This window comes from Cyprinodon tularosa, unplaced genomic scaffold (assembly GCF_016077235.1).
Source record: "Cyprinodon tularosa strain WSP-4 unplaced genomic scaffold, ASM1607723v1 ctg27, whole genome shotgun sequence".
Lineage (NCBI taxonomy): Eukaryota > Metazoa > Chordata > Actinopteri > Cyprinodontiformes > Cyprinodontidae > Cyprinodon > Cyprinodon tularosa.
This window is the reverse complement of record NW_024038974.1, coordinates 1,757,788-1,785,015: the sequence shown is the minus strand read 5'-3', so window position 1 is coordinate 1,785,015 and position 27,228 is coordinate 1,757,788. Positions and strand designations below refer to the sequence as shown.

The window sequence follows — 27,228 nt, the reverse complement described above, 5'->3', positions numbered from 1 at the left end:
TTTCTTTGTTTTCTGTGTCTCAACAGATCTGACGGATATGTTGGCACCGTGGCCAGGAAGCTTCCCCCAAAGAGTTCACCTCTGCTTCAGTCGATGACTGCTGCCTGAACCCTGTACCCCCCATTGAGACAATAAAACGGCTGGATGACTATTGGAGTAGCAGAGAGGCCAATAGTTTATAACTCAGGAGAGGTAGAGCTTTACAGCTTGTGTGAAGACAAAGATTTGGAATTGTACGAGTTTGCATTTCCCCCAGTCTGAGGTCAGGAGGGCAGAGTTACCTTTTCTAGCTGTCTGAAGGCAGATGGTGAGATGTACAAAAGCTTCAATCCAGCTTTTGATGACAGATGAATCTATGGGGTGTCTGAAGGGTTAGGGGATTAGTCAATAAATGCTTACTTGTTGTGAAATATAAATAAATATATTTACTAAAATATTCACACGATTCCTGTTATCCACACAAAATAATTTAATGACTTCCATTCAACCCTGAAGTTTGCTTCTGATGATTAATTAGAAATGTACATCACAAAATTTGATAGAGGAATGTAAAAATTTTAAAATAGATGATTCAATTGTTTTGAAAAAAAAAGGTGCTCTTGGAATATGTATCTAAAAAGAGGGAAAAAATCATATAATTATTACTAGATATGTAAGTATTGTTTGTTCCAACGAAGGCCTGAAAATAAGTGTGTTAAAGACCAGGCATTTGTATGTGCAGAATGCAGATACATCATGTTTAATTAATTAGAATATTTTTTATAGGAGTCTCTTTTTCAGATTAAAAGTATGTTTTGAAAATAACTACCTTGAAACAGGTACAAAATGGAACCCATTTTTTTGTCTGTCTGATAAAATAGGCTAACCTTTTTTGCTGCTTTTATTTGCTGGAAGTTGAAAATTGACATATTTAAGAGAAATAAAAACTTCTAAATATCAGTCTCTGTGTAATTAATTTTTTATTATAGATATAATACATAAACATATTTATTGTGTCCACATACATACATCCATACACATATTAATGTATATAGAATATGGATACTAAATTTATTAGGAAAATGTGCAGTATCTCTCTCCCTTTTTAAGGTTTTAACATACATTTTAACATACAAGAAAAAAAATCCTTCTAACCCTCTGGTTGTTCGTTTTATTTAAAAATTCTAGATATTCATCTATCAAACAACTTGATCTTTTCCAGTTATTGTGTACTTTGGTTCACATAATAAACAAAATCGCAAAAAAAAAAAAAAAATCTGGTTAATCAGAAGCAGGGAAAACTCAAAACATTGGACCAACTTTGTGTTAAGAAGGTCTATTATGATATAAGGGCTGTTTTGAGCTTTCATCTTTTCACACTCACAGATTCCCCTTTTCATCCTAACGGTATTAAAAGGAGAGAAAGAGCAGTAGACAGAGGAGTTAGGCTGACGTCACAGCCCAGGAGTCACCCGCCGTGCGTTCGGCGTCTCCGAGTAAAGACTTATCTGCAAAGAAGTTTGGACGGACAATGTGGGTGGACAGGGCGTGAAACTACTATCATCATCAGGTCCGAATGAAAGGAGAAAACATATCTTCCACAAAAAAGAAGGCTCATTCCAATTCAGCTGCGTTGTTAGGACAACGGGAACCATCCCTCAGATGATTAGTTCCACTTCAAAAGAATTTACTTTCCGCTGTGGAAACGTCCCCCTTTTGTGTCCTTACACAGGGTTTTCTCAGCCCAAAAGAAGAATCGTATGTTTAGTCAGCCTGTTTATTATTCCTTCTGTTCACACTACAATTGTATTAAATAAATAGAGTACTACTAACAAAGGCCTATTAGCCCATAAACATGTCCAGGGACAAACAAAAAAGACTAAATCTGAGCCTCTGCAGAGGAATTAAGATATGCAGGCAAAGGCATAAGGTACACCAACTGCTGCTAAGATGTTTACGGACATCATGGAACGTGGATATTATTTAGTCTTGTTTTTATATTTTAATCTTAGGAGACCCTTACCAAACATATTTTAATGCTGCATCTAGAGAAGTGGAATAAGGGAATAGTGTTCTGTTTAGAACTGTACTTTGCAAAAGACTATTATTTCTCTAATATAAACCTACACTGTAATGTATACAATTTCCAAATTGCAGCATTAAATACATTTGTAGATATGTATACATCACTTACTTCCACAAAAAGACACAGATTATAGGCAGTGAGCCGGCATTCAAAGTAAAAAAAAAAAGGTAAGTAGTAATTACAGGTAATAATTAGGCAATGTTAGGCACAAATTACTCTGAACCTAATATGATTATCAATGGCTGGCTACAGGAAAAGATCAAAGAGTTCTACACCAGCTATTTTGATCATTAACTCTGACTTTGTCAAGATCTTCAAGACACAAGTTGAATGCAAAAAAAAAAAAATTCTCTGTTGAAGTTCTGCTGGCTGCTCAGATAAACAGACTTCTTGCCGGAGTCCAAATCCCAAAAGGGGGCGGAGAAAAGCATTAATATCACACCTAAATGCAGATGAGGGGGAATAAGGATGAAAAATTGTCTTCTTTTTTCTTTTTTTATTCTTTCTTTCTTTTTTGATGCAGCCTGCGACAAGTAGTTGTGATATTTTGGTTACCTTTATTGGTAACATTTTTTTTATGTCCATTTGTGAAGTTTTATTTTTGTGAAGTTTATGAACCCCTCCAAAAAAAAAGCTGGAATGAAGTTTTATCTGTGTCCTTTGGCAATATTCACACAGTGCTTTTTTGTGGCAAATAAATTGGATGCTTAGGGACATTTAGAGTTCTGCTTTTTAAAACAATAGACCTTTAAATTAAACTTTAAAAAAACAATGACTTTATAAGTCCCAAGAACTGCTATGTGTATCCTCAGAAGCATCCAACTACCCCCACATGATCAGCGATGATCAGTCTCTTTTTAACCTATGGTGATTTAATATGCTCAGCAAAAAGAAGCCTCTTGGCACAGGACACCCCAGCAGTCTTCCTTTAATGTTTGTCACTGTTGAAGCTTTGATTTCTGATTGATGAGTAAGGCTGGTGCAATCTCAGTGCGACATGAGTGGTCACGTTGCACAAATTTAAGCACATCCTCCAAAACTGAAGCTTGTTGCTCCTCAAACCTCAACAGTTACCCCATCATGCCTCAGAAATTATGCTTTACCAGAAAAGAGCATTCTGTAATCCCTTGTACAAAAACTGTTACAGAAGATAAAGAGGGACAGGAAAAGCAATATTTCATTCCTTATGTCCTAAGCACAGTTTAAAGTGAGAAATGCAAACTCAGTCATGCCGATTTAAAAATAGTCTACAACACTAACATAGTCTAATGCAACAGTATTGCAATAATATCTATCTTAAGGGGTGTTCCAGTGCAAAGCCTTGATCCAAATGTTTTAGAGAAGTACTAATTTAAGGAAAATGGTGCTTTGGGAGGCTGTAAGTTAAGGGACTGTTCTATTGCAATGCTTTACACTGAAAGCACTGCTGCAGGGGAGTTTTAGTTTAAGAAAAAAGTACAATAAATAATAAATTACACCCTCTGATGTAGCTGTAAGCAAATCTGAACATTTATGTGAACATTTGTTCATAATTGTTCCTGCAGCCTCTATAAGTGAAGACATGGTGAGAGGAAAATGTTATGTTTCTGAATAAAAAAATACAAAACTCGGAACGCACAATTCAAGAACATAGAATATAAATTACAATTAGAGCTAACCCTGACCCTAACCCTAAGATATAAAACAGCAAGCAACGTAGTTAGAGACATGAATAAGTGATTATTGCACTGTCCCAATTTTACGTCCGTCCGCGGATCTGCTTTTTTCTTCTGTCAGCCAGCGCATGCGCACAGATCTGTTTTTTTTGAGGAAAAACGTCCAAAACGTACGAAATAGTGTGCATAACTTTTCGTACGATTTCATACGAACTGCTAATGAGAATATGTTGCTTTTAACCATGTTACTAATGCCACAGTACTGGAAAGCCTACTGTAAATACTGTGTAAAGCCCTCTTTTGCCAACTGGTTAGCACTCAGTGTTCCTTAGCATTTTAAAAGGTTGGGCAAACTGAGTTTTGACCATCACTCCTTGTACAATATATCTACCTAGTCCAAAGTTCTTGGTCCGCTCTTACTCTGATCCTTCAGATATCCAGAATGATTTACGTCAGGGGGCAGAAGTGACCATGGGATTTTAAGTCCGGTGTTGGTACCAGATCTGCTCGGGTAGTCAGATCAGCTCGGGTCCTGCTGCAAGTGACGTTACGCTACATGATTGACTGAACATTGCCACATGATGTAAAACATTGTGGTTGCCCTGACAACGATAATAACATCAGCAGCGTCAGTGTGCAGAGTCGGGAGCATCTGTAGTGTTAGCGTGTCTAATGACCGATTAAGTTTTCCCTGATTGATAACAAATCTGAAAAATATGTTTATGGTGAACAAAGTAACTGTTAAACACTGATATAAAGGGGGAGGGCTGGGTAGCGCTGTGGCTAACTGTATTCAGTAGCTAACAGGTTGGCCTCTTTTACCTCAGTCAGTTAGCCATATTAAGCTGCTCTACTTTTATATGCGTATGAACAACAACCATTTGTTTTCTATGAGTAGAATAGCTGTTTTATTTGTCTAAAATCTCTACGAAAGTCATTTTCTAAGATGTTCCATTTGTCCTCCTCTGCCCTCAGATCTTAATTAAAAGGATAAAAATAAGCTGAGACTTATTTGTCACCTTATTAAATGGCAGAGCTCAGTCTTAAAACGCAGTACTTTTCTTCAAGACTGACAACACTTTTGTACTTTCGACTACTTTTACAGATGAAATGTAAAGTAATAGCAAAAAAAGTTAATAATATGGTGAGACTCCAACATTTGATTCTTAAGAAACGGGTGCAATACAGTTTGTCAGAGTCGAGTTGCCATATGTTGACGTCATAAGAAAGTGCAGGGCCCTGAGCAGATCTGACCACCCGAGTAGATCTGGTACCCACACCGGTATACCAGTTTTTTGTATTGAAGGGCCATATGGTGCAAGGCAGAGTAAAGACCCATTTTTAGTGTTGTGTCAGAGTCCATATACAGTTAAATTCAATAGAAGCTAATAAAGTTCTCAGAGCCCATCATCAACCTTTAGTTTAATGCCCATCTCAACTGAGTATTGCTGAAAAACTCAATCTAATTCTCATCTGACCAGAGCACAGCATTTATATAAAACTCCATGTGTTAAAAGTTTTAACTGTAGGACAGAATTCTTTTTATTGTTTAGTAAGTCACTATATGGAGTTAACATGATGGTAATATATTAAAAAGGCTACTCATCTGACTTTGTCACAGCTTTACTTGTTTTAACCTTCAAAGTAAATTTCTGACTGTAGATATGAAAAAGTTTAGGAAAGTAAATCCCTATTATTGTTTTTGCCATTTTCTAATCTACAAAGATCTACACACATTTACCTCAGCAGTATGCCAGGTTATCTTGTCCTGGAATGGGCCTGAGAAACAAAGAAGTAAAGAAGTTAGGTCTCTGAATCACATTCTCAGTAAAAAAAAAAAAAAAAAAAAAATGTAAAGATTTTCAGATCACCGAAAAAAGGTTTGACTTTTTTTTTTTTTTTTTTGTGAGGGAATGATGTTGCATTTAAACAATAATTTGAAAAAAAACTAACTTCAAGGATTTTCTCAGATCTTTACATGTGCAACCAACAATAATTGATGGTTTTGTGTTTGCTTTTATCTTTATTTGAGTGAGCTATTAACAATTCATTGAAAATGTCTGTTCAGCTGAAAGACAAGTCAGAAAAGTTTATAAATGTGATTAGATTCAACAACAGGTAAGAAATAATATGCAACAGGCTCTCAGGTCTTATGGTTCTGCAAAGAGTTAATTTTCTGAGGTTCATCCCATGAAATGAAGATATAATCAACCAATGTAATTTTTACTCTGAATTTATTCACGAAAATAATAGAGAACCATAAAAACTAAAGACGACAAAAAATTTAAAACATTTATATTTTGGTTCAGAAATGTTCAAAAGTAAGTGAGAAGAGCAATTCATCGCATCACTAAATGTTCTCATTTTTAATAAATGAGCACTGGCTGACTTGAAAAAGAGACTTAACTCAACTGCATTTAATTGCCTCTTTCATCTACCCAATTAAAAGCAAATTTTTAATCCATGTAGTTTATTTCTTGTTTTGATTGCTCATCATGCCACTGCCTTTTAATCAGGGCGAAAATATTTCTATTGCATATTAATTTCTTTGATTTTCATCGTCCTCTCTCTGTTCAGCACACAGCTTCTAAACTGACATCTTACAGGAGAAGATGTTCTGGGAAAGTTATCTGCCAACATTTTCAATTCACAAGCACTCAGGTGTTTGTGTGAAAGGGTGTGAGGTGGTTGTTAAAACGGTCCCCAAGATCAATACAGTGTTGTTGCCAGTGAGTCACCTTCAATAGAAATATCAGGAAGGTGGTGTAACAAGTTGTCATGTGTGGTGTTGCTGAAATAGATCTGGACTGGCCGTGCCTTCAGATACTAGAATAAACATTCAGCACTGACAACTCAGATCCCGCCACATTAAACGGCTCGGCTGCATGAGGTAATATGAGCCTTATCCAAATGAGATGGTAATGCCTCCTCTCGGGGAATTCAGCAACTCACTGCACCAGCTAAACAGAGGCTCAGACGGGACTAATAATAGAGCCTCCATTCTGCTTAACATCCATATTATTCACTTCAAAACTGAGATCAATGTGGGTCAGTGGGATTTCTGTGGAAAAAAAATCTCACTAAAGAACCAGCCAAAAAGAAAATATGCTCCTCTGACATCAGATCTGAGGAACGTGGTAGCTAATAAGAAAATTATTTGGGCAGCTCGGAAGTTTAATTAACAGCTGGTTTTTAACTGATTGAAAGGGAGTACATGTCCAAGCACATGCATGGTAGCCTAATTATTTTTCAACTCCTTGATTGTCTAAATAGTCTTTATAAATAAACACCCCCTCCCCCTACGCACACACAAGTGACTTAGAATGTTCAAAGGAAGTTATTTTAAAAATGGAATTGATCAAGGAGATTTTCAGAACTTCTGTGATCTGTGAGCTTGAATACACTGGGACTCGAGTCCTCCACGCTGCTACAGATTGAACACAGACACACAAACATCCAAATGAGACAGTACTTCACAACAAAGCCTAGATTTTTATTGAGTAAAATTAGACATTTATTCAACTATGTTTTGCAAAGCTTTAAGCTAAATCAAAATGAAAAAATACCAACAATACTCAATGGGATTAGAGCCACAAGATGCTGAGTGATATTCATCATATAGACACATTATATAGCAAGTGATTTATTCCAACTGTTAATTCATCTTAATGCTTCTTACTTACAACTAATTAAAAACCTAAACACAGTTTCTCATAAATGTTGGCCAACTCGAAGCATTCTATAAGCCCATATACTGTAGAACAGGGGTCCTACAGTATATCAGGGCCAATTTTCCTACATGTTTTAGGTGTTTCCCTGCATCCACAAAGCTGACCTGAATGAAAAGGTGATTAAAAGGCTTGTGCAGCATTTGATGGTTGCTGAGGAGGTAAAGCGATCATTTGAAACAGGGTTGCTTCATCTAAAATAAAGACAACACAAACAACCATTCTGCTGTGGTATTTTTGTACATGAACTGTCACATGGAAAAAAAAGCAACTTTTATCCCGTCCAAACAGAGCTTTAGTAGTCAGATATATGCCCCATTTACACTACCCCTCTGAAACCGATCCGTGTCGAGTTCGGACTGGGCTTGGATCAGTTAACTGTACCGAGCTTGGTTCGTTATGACCATTTACACATCACAATAGCATGGTTCCTTGCCTCCTTTCGGCGACCCAGAATACCGCAGCTCTCAAGGTGGGAATCACGCAAACAAAAATGGTGGTGACCATGACATTCAGGAATTGTGCCTGGATAATATCCTCCACGCAAATTTCAATGAGAGCATCAGCCTAAGAATCATCCCAGTTCAAATCACGCTATTTTGATACCATTTATTCTAAATAGGCTAAGAAGAATTTAATGTTGTGAACAGGTGAGGAGATCTGTGAATTACAAAGCCGGACACAGCAGAAAAACCGCAAAATCAGCTGACCTTTAATAGGAGAGGACTCCGTCTGCTCATGCGCTCTTTGTTATCAGAGAACCGAGCCACAACTGAACCGTACCAAGCTGTTGAACTAGTACTATATTTAGAGCTGTTCGGTTGTGTCTGGCAAGATCCAGTTCAGTTGCATTCCATTTACACATTTCAAAGAAGGTTTAGGATTTTGTTGTCAATTGGGTTCAGTTTCCATGTAAATATACGTTGTTGCTAAGTACATTTTCTGAGACACAACTAGTGGAAAAAGAAAATTGCATTATTCTTGGAATAACCGAACAAGGCTGTTCACAAAGCTTAGTGATTGTTACTAGAGCATGGCAGAGGATAAATGCTAATTTTATGAGGAATACCCAACTTTAATAATGGAACTGTAGAAACTGTGACATACGCCTTTGTTGCATAGTATATGGATTTCTTTTTTCATTCTCCGCCTTAAGAAATCTTGAAAGGGAAATTGTCTCTGCAGACTGATATAAATACCATGACTTCTTCCTTGTTCTTTGGGAAACTCGTCTATGGAAAGGATCGGGGTTCATAGTTTTAATTCTGAGGAGATACTGTACTAATTGGCAAAAAGATTATTGTAACAGTTCTTATGTTATATAAGCGCTCTTCAAATAATAGTAGATGTCCACCCAAGGTTAGTTCTCATTATCTACTGTCAGAGTAATGATTACACCTGTTACCTGGGCCCCCATAGCTTTCTATGACCTTTAGTGTGGTTTTATGTCACATTGTTCAATTTCAGAGGAACCTACTGTATATGGGGATTTGAAATAATTTGGCAGTGTTTTTTTGTGCCACTTTTAAAGTCTTGCCACATATTTCCGATCTAATTTAAGTTTGGACTTTGATTGGACCATGCTAATGCAAAGACATACTGTGATTCAAACCATTACATTGCAGCTAAAATTGTATGGTTAGGCCTGTGGTCCAGTTGGAAGTTGGACCTCTGACTAAAAATAACATCTTTCACAAGCTCTAACAGATTGTCTCTAAGATTGTGTAAGATCTCTTGCCTCTAAGAGCCCTGCACAGTTGTTGCAGTTGTAACAAGCTGTTATATCACTGCAGAAGAAAAGTAATCCCATAGTCTGATGCTGGCACTATCATGTCACTAGGAGTGACGAGCAATGAATGTGAATGAGTAGTCTGAAGAATGCCTTCTTCCTCAGAATACTCATGGCAAGCAAAACACTTTAAATCACAAAGGAAGAGTGGTCTATGATACATTGAACCCTAGGATACTAATTTAGAACGTAATAAAACTCTAATCTTGTCCACAACTTTATCTGTCTCTTCTTCCACCACGTTTTCCCTCCACTTTCCAACAATATCCTCTCTCAAGGTCAGCAAGCCCCCACTCCCACTGAAAACAGTGTTAGCAAAGCACTGTTTTCCCCTCAGGAGGCTGGACAGTTTGCCAGAATGGCTTTAAGGCCAATCGATAGTCCCTCTTAATGTCCTCTCTAAATTCCTCCCAGGCCCGAGTTTTTGCCTCCACAAACTTCTGGGCCACAGCATGCTTGGTCTCATGATATCTGCTTGCTTCCTCAGGAGTCCCAAAGCCAGCCAGACTCGATAGGACTCCTTCTTCAGCTTGACAGCGTCCCTTACTGTCGGTGTCCATCAACGGATTTGGTAATTGTTGGCATGACAGGCACTGTAAACGTTATGGCCCATGAGTTTCTTGGAGAACTAGATGTTGTCACACTGTCATGGCCTCTTCAACATCGCGTAAGGGTCAGGGACAGTGCACCTGGACTGGCAGACAGGGATGGTGGTTCCCGGTGGCGGCTGGCCCACAGGGGGGGCGCTGCCCTCCCTAGACGTGGAGGGGAATAGTCTGAAATAATATATATAGATTTTAAAAGTATTATCAATGCCAGTTTTACCTAATAGTTGCTACATGTAATATGATTTTCATTCAAAGTGCCCCTGAAGTGTTTCATTCAAAGTGCCCCTGAAGTGTTGCAAAATAACCAATTGTATAATGTTGCTAGGGAAAATTATTAAATATTTGGCCAATCAGCATTGCCATAATTAATGGCTTTGGAGCTCCTTGAATTTTCACCCCTACTATAGTGATATAGGTAATGTAGCTAGTAGTCATTTAGGCAGTGAGGTGGGGATTATGGCAAGACGATGAGTTGAACTTGAAGAGAAGCTTTCACACATTTCAGTGAGATCTTTGCTGGATTTACACTTTTGCGAGAAGGACGATGGTGAAAAAAATCCATGTAAAGAAGCCGGGACCTGACAAGCCCGATGTAAATTTAACACAATGAACAGAGGAAAAGCTAAATCCTAAAACCAGTCTTTTAGCAAGAGTTGGTTCTAGCGTAAGTCATAGCTGACAGCCTGTGGGACAGCTAATGCACTTTTTTATTTTCCCTGTATTTTTTTTTTAAAGTGACTGGAGTGATTTGACGTGGACACAGTCTGGACAGACAGACTTAAAACATCTCTCTGACAGGTAGGACTGATTTAAAGTACTTTTTAGAAAAGGCAAAGAAGAATAAACAATCTGAGATTCACATGGAAAATAATATACTACATTCTAGTTTTTCTAGATGTTTGTTAATTTGCAACCAAAAATAAACTCTTAAATAAACATATTATAAGAAAACAAACAGAGTTGTTATATATTAAAAAAGTATAAAGCATGACTAATAGCTTTTCGTTATTAAACTGGCACATTTTTTTTTACATCTGTGACACCATATTGGACCATGCAAAACACAGATTTAGCTTGTTTTTATAAAGTGTTTCTATAATGTTTTTTGTTGGCATTCATATGAGTATACTTGTGTGATAACTTAGTATAGGTTTGAATTTTTTGTGGTATACATCTATTTTGAATTTATAGCCCCCCTCTGGAGAAAACTCCACCAGCCTTGACTGGTGGTTCCTCTTCATTAGAACTGGAGGTGGAGGGTGTGTTTTAACTAAAGGGGATCACACCTCTCAGCCTACCTCAGAAAGCCTATACCAAGTACTCGATTTTAGGTGCAATGGGGGGGGGGATGGGTGGCATCCCCCTTCTTAAAGAAATCTTTAAAATCCCCCCCGCCTCTTAAATGACCATCCCCCTCTTACCATCTCCTGTAACATTTTATCACTGAATGTGTAAATGTCTACTATATATTAACAGTACTGGCAATAATATTGCTCTTTCAATATTTGGCAGGCTGTGCACTTACAAGTAGCCTGACTAAATTACAGTGGCCTAGAGGGCACATGTGATTTCATTTTCGACCGCTGTGGCGCAACCAGCGGAGTAGGTGATGGTGCTCTGAACAGCATCACGGCCAAGGGGCAAAGACAATGCAATTTTAAGGACTTAATTTTTAAGAAGGCAAAAACTAACACTTTAGGTAAGTCAAGAGTCAGAGGACATTACATTTTATAAGCTTACCATTGTATCACCAAATGCGTAGAATTCCTAATCTCTGGACATAGTGACAGCATGCAAAACTAGGTAAACTAGTTTGAAGCACAAACATTTTTCTGTCTTTAAAGTTGTCATGACAAATCAGAATTATTCTAGAATGTACAGGCCTTGCTGAACATTCAAAATCTGCATTTTAGTTGTGAAGCGAAACATAAAATTAACCTGTAGGCTGCTGCTGTTTTGCTAGGTGACAGCCAGAATCAAGAAGATGCTGGTGAGACAAGTGGAGCTGTGGCCGAGAGCAGTGGAGGAAACCTGGAGGAGAGAATCAAAGGTTTGAAAAATGCATTTTAATTAAGCAATTTAAGACACATGTTAAGATTATTATCTTGAAAGAACTGCCAAATGTGATGTTAACGTCTTGCCAATGGTCATTAATGATTTGAATGTTGACTCTAATGTAATAAACATCTGCAGTTATACTATTGTTAATTCATACACTGGTGGAAGGAGTTTATCAAATTTATGAAGGTATGTTATTGCACGGGTTTTTAACTTAGAGGTATAATGGTAAAGAGGGGGAAATACAAATACATGACTTACTTTTCAGATTTTTATTAGTAAAACTTTTTAAAACTATAAATCACATCACAGTTATCTGCTGCTTTTTTTCTATCAAATAAATCCCAAAGGAAATTTACTAAAGTAATTAGATAGGACATGAAAAAACATGAAAATGTATGAAAGGTATGAATACTTTGCAAGGGAGAGCAAAAGGTAAAACTAAATGTATACACCCTCTTGTGTCTGTGCAGCTCACTACTAAGGGTCAACACTATACCAAATCACATTTGTCCCTTTCAGTACCGTCACAGCCTTAATTCAACTTATCATTGCAGTAAAAACCTTTGCCTAGAGGTAATTGAAAAGGCCCAAGGGGAATTCCTGTGTTGTGGAAGGGGCACTCTTTTCCCCACAGTCCCACATCCATCATTGTAGAACTACTAGGCCCTGGGGTGATGTTGGAGCATTTAGGGCAAACAGCAAGATTGCCTCACGTTCTCGCTCAAAAGGCCTCCAAAGTGTGGCCTCATGGGATCTCACTTTAACAAATACTAAAACTACACACAGCCTAATGTCCACTACATATTAATTTAATGGCTTCAAACCAGCGGGCACAAGCTTGAGCCTGTCAGCTCACCCATGTTCTGGAAATGGATGGACTTCAGTAGGACTGTGTTCAGAAGAGAAACCTCCTTTTAGATGTAGAGTTCACAGGCTTGATTACACAGCTGCCTCGCAATCCCTGCTAAAACAGACAAGAATTAAGCACTTCCGATTGGTCGCTGCTTTGAAACACGTTGGATCGTGATCAGTGTGATTCCCTGTATTTCAAGTTTGAACTCAAACAACAGATATTTCAGAAACCATGTATGAAAGTCTCACTGTAGATCAGATTTTTTTTTAAATAAAAGCCTGATAGTTTTAAGAGACAACAGGAGATTAAAACGTCTCTGCACATGTGTTTGTTAAAAATCTGAAGCGGTGGGTTCTTTAGCAGGCACAATCAAAGCCTTTGTAACAGCTTCTAACAAACACATCAAATGCATTCTGTAAAATGTGAATCATTATGCGGGGGCTCTAAAATATAACTGATCATTTCTCAGAGATCATATACAAGAGTTGTTCTGAAAAAAACAACACAAATCTAGATAAAAGAAGCAGTTTTTGCTAAAATATGCATATTTAAGCATTTTCATATGTCTCTGCCGATACATGAAAGCTGCCAGCTGCCCTTGTGTGTGAGCTGAGGACACTGAGGCCCAGACGAGTTGATCTCTGATGACAAGGGGTCTGGTAGAAGGATTAGAAGCAGGAGGAACAAAGTTTTGGTCAATGACTAAAAAGGATGCAATATATCTGAAACGCTTGGAGATCAGAGGTGTTGATAGATCTTTAAAGATTTGCTAATGCAGCACAACCTCTGCCTCAACAAAACATACTGAATGACTCCTAAAAGATTTTATTAATGTATAGTTTATGTAGCATGTAAATAACACATATGTGCCAATACAACATAAAAACAATTAATTTTTTTATTTTTTGTTTTTTAATCAAGGTTAGTATACAGAGACTTTAGGAGCAGCTAAAAAGGTGTCCTGAAAGTATTTGAAAAACTGTCTCATTTCCACTGTTGAAGTTTGTTATGTAAGGCATGGATAATAAATGACAAAAGAAAAAAAAGATTTCTTTTTAAGAACCAGCCACAGGGTAAATTGCAAAGCATCAAAAGACAACCATGCATTAGACATGAGGGTAGGCAGGGCTTTTCGTTCCATCCTGCTGTATGTTGGCTATTCAGCAATACCTCAGTCAGCTGCAACCATTTTTGTAAAATTCTGTAACAATAGTCAGAGAACTGAACATTTTTGGGAGGCTTGAGCTTAAGTTGACACAGCAGCTACTATTGAGAAGAGTAGAAAAGGAGCCTAGTTTAATAAGCCCGGGTGTAGGCTGGTCTACACGGGGGGTTGGCACCACAAAAATCAGAAAACCGCTGTGCAGATGATCACCATAGAAATTTAAAGAACTGCTTAAATCAAAAGAGCACTGATATGGGACTTAAATTCTTTAAACATGGGTATATAACTGTAATGATTTTATTGTCTAACATTAGGGTCCCACAACTACTGCCTGTTTTAAAGCTTATAATTTCTCATTCTGGCAATTAAAAGTGATTTCGGCATGAAACTGATTACCTTACCTCGTGCTGGAAAATAATGCATGAGCTGCTCTAAAAAAATAGAAATATTTCAAACATGCTTCCACCTTCATTGCAAATCCCTTGGATCTGATTTCCCTGAAATAAAAGTTTAGTGGTAGAGTATTCGAGAGGCTTCCAGCATGTTAACTCCCAACTCCCAGTGCCCATGTACAGAAGGCATACTACTAAATTAATTTCCTATGATGATATGCATTGAAATATAAACTTGTAATTTGTCCCCTATAGCATGGGATCCACATTAGTGCTTTGACTCTGCCAAGGACTTTCCATCTCCTAATTCAATTAATTGGCTAAAATTGTATGCCAAAACAAATAGTTTGACTGTGGTTCCATTTACAAACAATTTGCCAATTTAACTAGAAACATATGTAAAGTAGTTGGTGAGTTATTTTTGCAGGTTTACTGATATGCTTTGGGTCATCGTGATCTCTCCCGATCTGCTTCACCTTAATATTTCTAAGACTGTTTCTTTTTCTTTTCCTCAGGCAACCTCTATTAGATCGTAAAATCTATGTCTGTTTCTATGTTGTGAGATTCTCAGGTCCTGCTGCAGACAAGCATCCCCAAACCATGACACTTGCACCCCCATGCTTGCAGTTGTTATGGCATTATTTTCCTTTGATGCTGCGTTTGGTGTATGCTAAACAAGCCCTCTGCTCTGCAATGTAAATAGAATGTTCTATTCTCCTCCAATCATCTGTTTTTCTTAGAGAGCCAAGGTTTCCTTCTTGCACATTAAAGTTACATGTCTGTGGTATCTTGTAATTGCTTCCATATCAACAATTGTAAGAGCCTGCTAAATGTCCTCTAATAACATTTTAGAGTTTTTACAGACTTATATAGCATCTCAATCTGATTTCAGGTGAATCTTGGTTGAACAGCAAGACCTGGGCATTGGGCAATGTTTCAAATGACCTCCACTTGTAGTTTGTTTTTGTAAACCCATGAAGGAGCTGTAACTTAAATCTTTTTAGGAGCCCTTTAAGTCCGTTACCAGACTCTTAACCTGCTACAACTTTCAAAGCCCGTAGACATCTCTTTTGATCTCGCCATGGTGTTCACTCTCACTTCAACAGTCAGGAGCACGTAAACCAGTTTTTCCTGAGATATAAACAGGGCAAACCTCCTACCAAATATTGAGCCAAAAGTTATATCTTTCTGATTGAAGGTTACATTAAGAGGTCTGGAGAGGCCGAGCCAGAGAACCAACGTGAATCAGATACAAAATATGTGGTGTTGGCTAAAGATTATGGTGACATGGGTGGTCCTAGACAGGGGCAAAGAGAGGCTAGTGCCCCTGTACTGAAGACGTAATACTAAATACATTTTGATTGATAATACCGCACAATGGCAGCCCACTGCTCCCCAGGGGATGGGTTAAATGCAGAGGTAAATGTCTTCAATGTGAGATCAATAAAGATTAAATAATATTTTTATTATTATTATTATTATTATTATATGCATAGGCACAGAAACTGGTAATTGATCCCTAGGTTTTTTTTTGTTTTGTTTTATTTATTTTTTTATTTGCATATTTACTTGAATTAAAAATTTAAGATGTAAAATGTTTACCTTCAGCCTTGTTGAGATAGGATCGCTGTTTTCATCTACCAGTAGCTTTTTGGCTCTCTTGTTATATTATAGGATTAATTTTTGCCCTGTTGTTTGTTTAGTTTTATTCTGACTGATTGATCACTTTTCCCTCTTGGCTCATGAGGAAAAACTTCTCGCTGTCTGGCCAGTGTTGGTCAGAAGTTCTTATTTTTGCTAATCAGCATCGAGCATCCAGCTTCATGACCCACCCCTGCTGCTTCATAGATCCTCTAAAGAGCTGTAGCCTCACTGGAAGTGACTTATTTTGGTGTGTTAGCCAATCAGGGCTCTGCTGTTTACCTCAATAGACCAAGGCTAAAACTTTAACAGGAATTTCTCATTGACGCTGACCGGCAGCTGAGTAATGCACGTCTTTAATGCGTCTTTTGCCCTTATTAGTCATTACTCTCCACAGACTTAAAGATTTTAAGAACTTGCCAATATGAGCAAGTAAGATGTATTTTGACAGACTCGAATATTTGTGGTCTTGTACTTATATTTGTCACACTATGGGGAGAGTAAGGGTTTAAGATATTTATCATGAATTTAGCATTTTAACAGGAGGTTGGCCACTTTTTGGTTCCATTTAATATGAGTCAGTCTCTATACATCTCAGAGCCTGAATCTGGAATAGCATATCAACAGTACTTACTATGGAGCCACACTAGCAGAGATTAGAAGGCCATCATGAAGGAGCCACAGAGGGTGAAGATGGCCAGGAGCTACAGGGATAAAAGTTCATGAGAAGAAAGAATAAGAGAATCTTATAAAAAAAAAAAAGAAAAAAGAGGAGAAGGGTGACAGGGTACTGATAAAAAGAAGCTAGTAGAGAGGCAAAAGCACCTCTGAATCCACCTGAGGAGGTTCAGGAAAAAGCCAGAGATCCAATTAAAATCCCAATCGGTCAGTCCGTGTCAGTGCTGACACAGCGGTTTCAGCCACTGCCAGCTGCCTGACCGCCACTAGAAAGGTATGGCAGCTGTACAGTGTAAATTACGCAAGATGTCATATTTGGTTATGATGATGCATAAAAGCAAAAGACCTGGTGTGACAAAACAGCCCACCCCCTGTTACACAGCTGGGTTTCTCATCATGTTCAGCCCAAAAGCAACACGGGGGGTTACCCTGTCACAATTCAGTGAATGTCCCTAAAAAGAAAAAAAAAGAAAGAAAAAAAAAAGATGTATTTATATAAACCTTATGTATACCCTGACCAAAATGGCGCTTATGCTTGTTGCTAGGCAGAGCACAAAAATAAAGATGGCGCCAGGCAAGTGTCAAACTGGGGAGTGCAGGGTCTAATCAGTGGTGATTACTGGGGGAAGGGTGTGGTGGGGTTCAGTGTTTATGGAATATTACCACAGCTTGGTCAGAATGTACAGCAGCGCGGCTAAATACTGAGACAGAAATCCAAGGCTGATATTGCTTTGGGTTCTCGTACCGCACTACAACACATTGCTCTGACAAATCTATATATTTTGACTTGAAATATTTCAGTAAGGAAATGGATTATTTGTTGAAATATTAAAGGGCAGGACACAGCAGACAAGAGGTGAAGTCTAAAAATCTTGATTTTGTTTCTTGAAATTTCTAAATCTAAATTAACACCTTAAGCATTTGATGCAAGCACTGAGTGAAGTTGCATTCCTTAGAAAGTTACTTGATGAGTTCGAGTAAACTGTTCATTAAAGCATGCTGATCAAAGCTGCCCAAGTTCTGCCCACTTTGCTTAAAGACAGAAAGACTTCTAATTTTATTTTAAACCAAGGACTTTAGATGATCTTGTAAGACCCATGAAATCTTAAATTACATGAATATATATATATATATTTTTTTTTTATCACAATGCCAATCTCAACCTGTTACAAAAAGAAAAGTAAAGTATTCCAAACTGCTTGGTGTCATAATAAAATTGAGAATCTGTGACATGTGGATGACAACAGCCAAAACCTATGAGAAGAAAGTTAAAAATAAAAGTTAAATAGAGGTAAAATTGTAGAGGGATTCACAAAATGCACATTTGGAAATAGCTAAACCTCCCAAAAGATACAGCCTCATGGGTAACATACACAGAATGCATAAACAAGTTAATCACAGATTGCATCTGAAGATATCTGCAGAGACTGTAAACACACAGTGAAGATGCTTTTTTCAGCTTTTCACATAGAACAATTTCACCCCTGCATTATTCTTTTTTTTTATTTTGTTTTGACCTTAGAATAGTACCAAGATTGGCGTACAAAACGTAGCCAGCGAAACCAGTAACTGTCCTTGTCAATGAACAAGGATCCAAGTATCTACTGAATTATCTAATGGAAACCCTGGGGATTAGATAGTCTTTAATGTTAGTTAGCTTAGGATCAATGGAACTATATTTTCCCACATATGTAATTTTCCAAGAAATCTCAAATTACTGAAAATAACCTGATTCTTTATAAAGGTTTAAAATAAACCACCACATGCAAAACTTGCAGGGAAACTGATAAAAAAAAAACAAAAAAAAAAAAAACATTTTTTTTATTTCTTTATTCATCATTATTGAGAACCATACTGTATTTTGATCCATTCTCTGAGTTTCAACTGCTCTCCTTTTTTGACATCTTTAGACAAAGATGTATTTTATAACAGATGAAACGCGGAGTGTGAACCGGGAACAATAACTTGCAGCAGATAAGTTCAACATTTGCACCAAGGCTAGATTGCAGAAGATTTAAAGTCTGCGAACAACAAAGACAGTTGTCGAAAAAAGAGATGTGTTTGGCTCATTGCTGCGAAATAATGAGCTGTTTGTTGACATTTGCATTCCAGAAGGTACAAAAACTAAGAAATGTGAACAAATGTGTCAGTGAAACAGTACTGGAAGAAAACATTTTACCATTAGCAAAAAGTAAATCTGAAAATGCAAAACCAGCATCATTTGAAAGCTTTTTAAACAGACTTCCTAACATGAATTATATTTGCCTTCCATGAAATTTGAGATGAACACACTTTCAAAATTGAACAATTTTGAAAGTTGAACAATTGAACAATTTTGAAAGTGTAACATGAAATCCTTTATTTTGATTGAATACATTAAGGCTGCCATATGAATATTAATGCAGGCAGCCATCTGGGTGTTTTCACATTACATTACTGTAATTTTGTAGATTAATAAATTTGATTGAATCTGTTTCAGTTTACCTACTTAACAGCAATTCATGACAAACATAATCTCTAAGGGCACCCAACATATATATATATATATATATATATATATATATATATATATATATATATATATATATATATATATATATATATATATATATATATATATATATATATATATATATATATATATAATTAATTAACTCTGCTTAATCTATATATATATATATATATATATATATATATAATTAATCTGCTTAATCTGTGGGAGGGCTACTTGTGACACTTCATTCATTCAAGACGCAGACCATTATTCTTTTTCTTTCCAAAAGCAAAATTTCTTCATTGGTGAAAATTAATTGACAAGCGCATATCACACAAATCCGATCAAAGAGAATATAGACACTTTAATAAAATGTAAGATACATAATTAATTATACTGTATGCTTATGTACAGGAGTGTCACCTAATAAAACATTTTTTTTTTTAACATTAACACAAACACTGTGGTTTCACTTACTTTTTCACAGAAATGTGAAATAAACACATAATATAGAGCACAAATGTTTAATGGAACAAAAGGAGCGAAAACTGATTAACTTAATCAAGTGTAGGGAAAAGGAAAAAATAATGAGCCTGCCGGTATAGTAATTAAAGTCAAATCATGCTGCAGGCCCACCAAGCAGGCTTGTTAGATCTTAAAATGTAACCCAAGTGAAGATCATCCACATAATGATTTATCCTGCGATATACATATTGTCATTAATAATATTTCTATTCCTCTCCACATACATTAAATCTAGTTTACATTCAACAAAGACCCCTAATGTGAGGGCTACATTCAGATTTATCTTTTCACCTTCTTATTACAGATTTTTAGATTGAGAAAACTTAATATGCCGATAGGTATAGCCATATAAATCTCAGATTTAAAAAAAAAAAAACTTTTTCTTTTCATTCATTAGACTGAAAAAGTTATGCAATGCGTATTTGCACATAAAGCCTACTGTGGAGATGTAAAGACAAGTAGGGGGCAATAAGGAAAACAAAACTTAGCTATACTTCACAATGCAAAATTCAAAAGGACTTTTCAGAAATTATGTCATACAGAATTCACAAAAGTACAGAGTAAAAGAGAAACAGCTGTTACATTTTAGGCTACAACATGAAAACAAAGGCCCACAGTTTGCATTCAGGCCCTCAGAGGGAGGGGATGTTGCTGCACTGCTTTGGTGGGAAGGAGTCCACGCCACTGTGGCATGTGTACCATCCATTTACGATGCTCTTCTGAAAGGGAGAAGCTGAGGAGAAAGTCCGTGAGGTCTGGGCAAAAGAGTGACCAGTCTGACTGCAGGGGTATTGGGAAGACTGGGACCTGTAGCTGCCTCTCTGCAGCAACAAAGGGTCCAAGAGGGGCTGTGACCTGTGCGATGTGTAGTCCAAACTGCTGTCAAACGCATGATGGAAGCGTGACCTTGGGGTCAGCTCGTCCCGGCTCTCAGGGGACAGGTGGATGTCCTGAGAGGAGGTTGGGGCGTGAAGGGGGCTGATCTGGTCTACGTCTGATGCTCGGACCGGCCTCCCCTCCGCAGCATGACCCTCATCACCGGGACGTGTGTCACCTCCTTTGGCTGTGTCCTCCTTGGTGCAGTGGAGCTTCATGTGTTTCCGCAGAGAGCTCGGGTGGGTGTAGCACTTGTCACAGCCCCTGACCTTGCACATGTAGGGTTTATCACTGGAGTGGACATGGGAGTGCTTCTTTCTGTCACTGCTGTTTGCAAATCTCCGACTGCAGCCCTCAAACTCACATTTAAATGGTTTTTCACCTAAACATGGACAGAAAAAAGAAGGCTGAGTTACAAAAGCATTTTCAGGCCTAAACATGAAAGCACACACACACACACACACACATATATATATATATATATATATATATATATATATATATATATATATATATATATATATATATATATATATATATATATATATATATATATATATATATATATATTTATATATATATATATATATATATGTAGTATGGCTTTGAGTGATTCAGGTATCACACCTCTTGTAACTCTGACCTCAATCAGCCCCTCTTTACTGGTTACAGCTTATTTAATATTTTATTATTTGCTTCTCCGTTCTTTGCACTAGGCTTATTGCACTCCTGCCCCAAAATTTTTATTTGCCATGTATGTTTATAGAATGCACATGTACCCTCATTATAACTGCACTATAGTGTTACTAGGCATTGTTAATGAAATATAAGCACACGCACGTATATATGGAATGTGATTTATGTAAAAAGCAGTTTAACACTATTACACTACCCTTTTTAGTTTCATTGCTTACAATTTCATGGCTGGTATTCAACTATCTTCCTAGTTTCCTTGATGATGACCAAAATCTCTACTTACCACTTACTGCCAAAAAAATTATTCTATGGTTTTCCATATATATATATATATATATATATATATATATATATATATATATATATATATATATATATATATATATATATATATATATATATATATATATATATATATATATATATATATATATATATATATATATATATATATATATATATATATATTAAACCGAAGAATACTTGAATGTCTGTTTTTTGTTGGGTTTTCTTGACATGGGTGTACAGATGCTTTCTCGTCAGAAAGTCTTGTAGGATTGCATATCTATCTATCTATCTATCTATCTATCTATCTATCTATCTATCTATCTATCTATCTATCTATTCTTAATATTTCATTTAATCCCAAATTTTTTTAAGAATATTCCAAAGGTTGTTAAAATTGGTCCTTACAGCTTCCTTGCTTTTTTTAATGCAACTTGTAAAACATTTTGCCAGTCATTTAAAAAATATGAATCCATTTAGATTTGCTACAAGCAGATTTCAGCATAAAAGCATTAAAAAAATCGTATTGTGCTGTACTGGTAATGTATTAGCCTTCTTTTGTGTTGAATTGGGGAGTAATTACAATTAAAATTGAGAAAACGTAACTGAATCATAAGATGTCACTGAGTTAAATAAATGAGACTGATTTGAATGACTGAATGTAGAATGTGATATGAATTGGCCCTTGTTGCCTTATGAAGTTTCTTCATTTGACTTTTGCTGTAAACAGGTGCTATTTAAATGAAATAACTGAGGGTGCTTAGCGCATTTTATATCTTTTCATTACACAAAGAGCCTGTTTAATATACACACTGCATGCATGTGCAGTTGTGTGATAGTTTAACCAGTGTCACAGGGGGCTCTGGTGTCTCTTGATGATGCTTTTATTAATAAAACAATGCAGAGCAGAAACAAGACAAGGTACCCAAGGAATATGATTTCAGTCCAGTTCTTTTTGAGAAAACAATTCATTATATTAGATAATTCTATTTTGAATGCTGTCTTTCATTATAATTAGGCCAAGATGTGGAGAAAAAAAGAATAAAATTATAACTTCACGGGGATTTAACCTCCACCTTTGGACCTTTAATTTAAAAAAAGTTGAATATATAAATTTTATACATATATATAATTTTATATATATATATATATATATATATATATATATATATATATATATATATATATATATATATATATATATATATATATATATATATATATATATATATATATAAAACCGGTTTTTGTTTGTAAATCTAAATTTAGTCAAACCTTTCCCCTACATCATGGCTACATCACAGTATGCTGTGCTCTATACACATGAAGATAAATCCCTGGGAGGCAGAGGCCGCGTAACGGCTACGTCACAGCTCTCCGGTGTCCCGGTATTTATTTAATAATTTCTTTGAATGAAGTGAGGGAGGCACCCAAAGCGCCAGGCATGCTGCCTGCTGACTCCGCTCGTTTACAGCTGTCTTACTACTTCTCATCTGTGGCTCTTGCTTGGAGACTCCACTTTTTTCTCTCTCTTTTATTCCGACATTCGTGTAAAAACAGACGTGGAAGGCAACAAAAAAACAAACAAACAAAAAAACGGAAAAATACGAGTTTGGTTCTTAGGTGGGATAGGCCTAAATAACATTCACACCACAATAATAATATTAATCTCTATAACAGCATAATAATATTAATAATAATAATAATAATAATAATAATAATAAAATCATTATTAGAAATACAAATAAATGTTTACTTTTTGTATTATTCATAACTAATAAACTAATTTATAAAATAGTAACTAGGCCTATATACATAATTATTATTTTATTATGATTACTCTTATTGTTGTTGCACTGACCTGTGTGCGTCCTCTTGTGGATCTTTAGATTCTCTGATCTGGCAAAAACTTTCTCACAGCCGTGGAAAGGACAGGGAAAGGGCTTCTCCCCAGTGTGGACCCTGACGTGGTTCACCAGCTTGTATTTGGCTTTGAAAGGCTTCCTGTCCCTCGAACAGTTCTCCCAGTGACAAATGTATTCAGAGTGCTCGGGTCCTCCGACGTGCTCCACTGTCACATGGGTGACAAGTTCATACATGGTCCCGAAAGCTCTGGAGCAGGGCAGCTTCCCCGCTCCAGCCTCTTTGCCATCACTCCACCTGCACACCAGCTCATGCTTGACCGTTGGCTTGGCGCACCCGAGGAAGGCGTCGGCTCCCCCGCGCTGAATCGCCATGTTCAGGGGCTTGTAGAGACCCAGGAACTGGGTCACAATCTGCTGGCTGTTCCCCTTGGGACTGATGCTCTGGCCGTAGGTGTGAGTCCGGGTGAGGAGGTCGCCAGGGAGACCCAGCATCATCTGACTGCCGAGGTCGCGGTGCGTCTCCGTGGACGCGTGGGCCTGCTCCTGGTAGCTGGCAGCAAAAAACGCGTGGCTCCTGTTGTCCCTGCAGCCAGCAAAGTCCCGGTATCTTCCCATCCCGCCATGTTGGTTGGGTCTTGGTGCCAGTTGATCAGTGACGGGTGGCATCCCGGCTCCAATGATGATGCCCCTAGGGCTGTGCTCTAAGCGGTGGCTGGGGTATCCAGAGTCTGAAAAACTGGAAACCGAGTGGTCAACATATGCACTGGACCTCGTCTCGGGGTAGTCTCGCAAATTGTGCGAGGGGCAGAGTTTTAAGGAAGTGCCAGTGGGGTGTCCCATGTGCTCCCCTGCCAAAGGTGGCAGCACCACGCTGGGTTCAGTATTGCTCTCCCCAGGGTTGACGCAAGAGAGAGGGCAGCCACTAAACCTCGAAAGGCTTGTCATGTTTTGTTCTGAGTTTGCCTGTGAGTTTGCAGAAATCAACCAGTGCAGGCAGTCAGGACGCACCTAGAAACTCTGCTCCCATGTTGCTGTTTTTTTTTTTTTTGGTTGTTTTGATATTTTTTTTCTCCCTTTTTCTGTATATCATCTGAATGTGAAATTCTTGGCCGTGAACATCGCGGAAGCAGCAACCACACTCAGTTTCCTTAGAGTTGGTGTGAGTCCCATGCCGCTTCACTTTGCCCTCTTGATTTGTGGCAATAACCGTGGTAGTAAAAAATGCTTCGAAACAGGCCATGGTGCAATATAAAAGCACAGCAGGCAAACCTGCTTTTAAAAAAGGGAGCTTTGGGATTGGTTGGAATGCGCGCTGATTGACAGGCGCTGGGTTTGTTTTAAAAGGGACACGCAGGAGTTCACCGCACGACTCCGTTTTTCAAATATCGCTGAGAAAATGCTTTGAAATATGCCGCGGTGCTACTCCTAATATTGCTGCCTCTTTAACTTCATGCGCACTCTCATTACAGACCTACTCTTAAAAACTCCGCATATAGCAGGAAAAAAGGGAGGGGGGAAATGTACAGGTTAATGTTTATTAGTAATCATCCGGTAGAAGTCAAGTGATTAGATCCAGACATGAGCAAAACACAAAACAATCAAAGTCTGCTGCGGTTCTTTTTATTTTTTTCTTGGCCAAAAAAACTACTCTGCCTGGCAAGAACAATAGAGTTTGGTCTATGCGTGTCCAGGCCAATTATTCTCAAGACTTGCATTATTAGTAAAATGGAAAACTCAAAAGCAGGAGAAGTTAAAGGGAAAAATGAATTTTAATTATGTAAGTTGTTTTTTGTTGTTTTTTTGTTTGTTTTTTGCACGAATCTGCGTTTAAAAAAATGTTTGAAAATGTTTCTCTGTTAAACATTTAAATCTCTGCGTATTTTATTTTTATTAAATTGAAATCTATGAGAAAATAACCCTCTATTCGTTTCTTTATGCGCAAGTTTGAAACACTTGAAAAGAGTGAACTGAAATGAAGCAACAAGTTGTAGAATATTTTTTTTTTTTATTATCATTATGATTATTATTTCAGGGTGAATTTTTTTCTCAGATAACTGTCATTGGGGAGAACAACAGAACAGTCTGTACTACTTTATACCTCAGAGCGTGATGTAAACCATCTCTGTAAATAAAGCTAATTAAAGCACGTAGATAAATTATCTTCAAAAGTGCAAAAGCGTCCTAAAGGCTGGAATACATGATTTTTTTTCTGTACAAAAAAAGCGGTTATATAAAATGTGAAACGTGACAAATTTGCAGTAGGCTTGTATGAAAACTTTCTTATATATACTTTGGGGTGCTGTGAGGACACGGAGCTCTTCACTGCTGCTGCATTTCTAGTGGAGCAAATTTTTTCCTGTACGTCAGCTTACTTTTTTTTTTTTTTTTTTTTTTTTTTTGACGTGGCTTAGGCTCCACAACACCTCGGTCAGTTAAAGCACATTCTTTCATCTCTTAGTTTTATTTAAATCCACGCAATGAGGCGTGGGCTCCAGGCTGTAGCTTATGTGGTTTAGGTGAAAGCCTCCTTTATTTCCTAAGACTGTCGCTGGCAGATTTTTTTATAAACGCCCCTCCAACCTAAATGCCACAAAAAAATATCTATGATAAAAATACTAAATTGTTATTTTGACCTAGGTTGCCCTGCATTCTTAGGGCAGCAATGAAGCAGAGAGAACCTCTTGACTATAAGTGCTGTAAAATAGTAAACAGGCCTGGAGCTGGGCTAAAGCCATCCTGATTGTCAGTGCTGGTCATGTTTGTCAACCTTTAACCTGATGGATTTTTGAAAATAATTGAGATCATAAGGTCATCAAACTGTAGGTTTACAATCTGCCACTCAGCCTGCACAAAGGTCTGGCAAAACTAGTGATTTCTATGGTATTTTCTGTGATGAAAAGGGAAACAAAAAGGTGGGATTTGCAAAGAGATGTTATGATTCTACGAGGCCGTTTGGCTTCACCTTTGTAGCAGCAGAGTTAAAGCAGCTGAGGTGTTTTCCTGGGTCTGTTTTATGGCATTTTCTCCAGCAGGAAAAACTGATTATAGTATACAATAATGAATATATAGTTTTAAATGTCAAAGACCAAAATGCCCCCAAAAAATACTTCTAATTTTTACCTAATAAACAAAATGTAATACAAATAAGACAATGTATGATAAAAAAATGATAAGCTAAATTTAAAAAAAAATGTTTCGAAGTCTCAGATAAGCGATAAAGATTAAACTTAGAGACTATAAATGAGAACAATGTTTTAAATCGATCAATCGTGAAAATGAAGTACCAAAAATATTGTGTTTTTATTGAGGAATTTATTATGCTATAGATTTTTGCAGTTTTTTTTTACAATTTCAAAAATAAATGAAAAGGTAGCTTTTCAGAAAAGGTAGTCTGATTTAGTTTTTTTTTTTTCATAAATATATATATAATTTTTTTTTTTTTTAAAGAAAATTAAAAGTGTTTTTTGACACATCCCCGCAAACATAAGAATTCTTTTTTTTCTATTGTTTTTGAAAAATCTTCTAGTTTTTAATGTCCTTTTCGTCTATTTAGTTTATCTGTTTTACTTTAAATCACATTCAATAATACTACATAAAAAATAACGGTCTACTAATTTCACTTGTCTAAATTAATCCCCATATTCATGTTTGTTTAACAGGAAAACTTACATGTAACTGACCACTGGACACAAAGTGATATTTGAGTTCCTGAGCAAATCTTTCACTTGTAATGTCCTCGTAGCATCTAGGATGGTTACTGTGCTTCAAACTAAGCAAAGAGAAGCAAATTACAACATGTTTCTAATACAAGGTGTAAAAATTTTAATCTGTAAATTAAAAGCGAATTTCAAA

General features: G+C 37.0%; 1 protein-coding gene and 2 long non-coding RNA genes across 6 annotated transcripts in view; 1 reads left to right on the top strand and 2 right to left on the bottom strand.

The window, feature by feature from the left end:
* The window catches only part of LOC119786280, a 40,459-nt gene extending 39,520 nt beyond the window's left edge, over positions 1 to 939 (top strand). For both annotated transcript variants that reach the window (XR_005281166.1, XR_005281164.1), the window contains one exon: positions 27 to 939. This is a non-coding gene — a long non-coding RNA (uncharacterized LOC119786280). The remainder of the gene's footprint in view (positions 1 to 26) is intronic.
* The window catches only part of LOC119786281, a 139,655-nt gene that overhangs the window by 14,304 nt on the left and 98,123 nt on the right, over positions 1 to 27,228 (bottom strand). For 2 of the 3 annotated variants that reach the window (XR_005281167.1, XR_005281168.1), the window contains 2 exons: positions 12,763 to 12,867; positions 11,784 to 11,876 (listed from right to left, as the gene is read on the bottom strand). This is a non-coding gene — a long non-coding RNA (uncharacterized LOC119786281). Of the gene's footprint in view, positions 1 to 7,192; positions 10,014 to 11,783; positions 11,877 to 12,762; positions 12,868 to 27,228 lie in introns of those variants that run through there. The other variant, XR_005281169.1, reaches the window with a different exon arrangement.
* zic6 (zic family member 6) lies at positions 19,469 to 25,137 on the bottom strand. The gene is made up of 2 exons (XM_038289524.1): positions 23,373 to 25,137; positions 19,469 to 20,912 (listed from the first exon to the last, which is right to left on the bottom strand). Exons 1-2 carry the CDS (start codon positions 24,319 to 24,321, stop codon positions 20,287 to 20,289), a joined length of 1,575 nt encoding a protein of 524 aa, XP_038145452.1. The 5' UTR covers positions 24,322 to 25,137; the 3' UTR covers positions 19,469 to 20,286.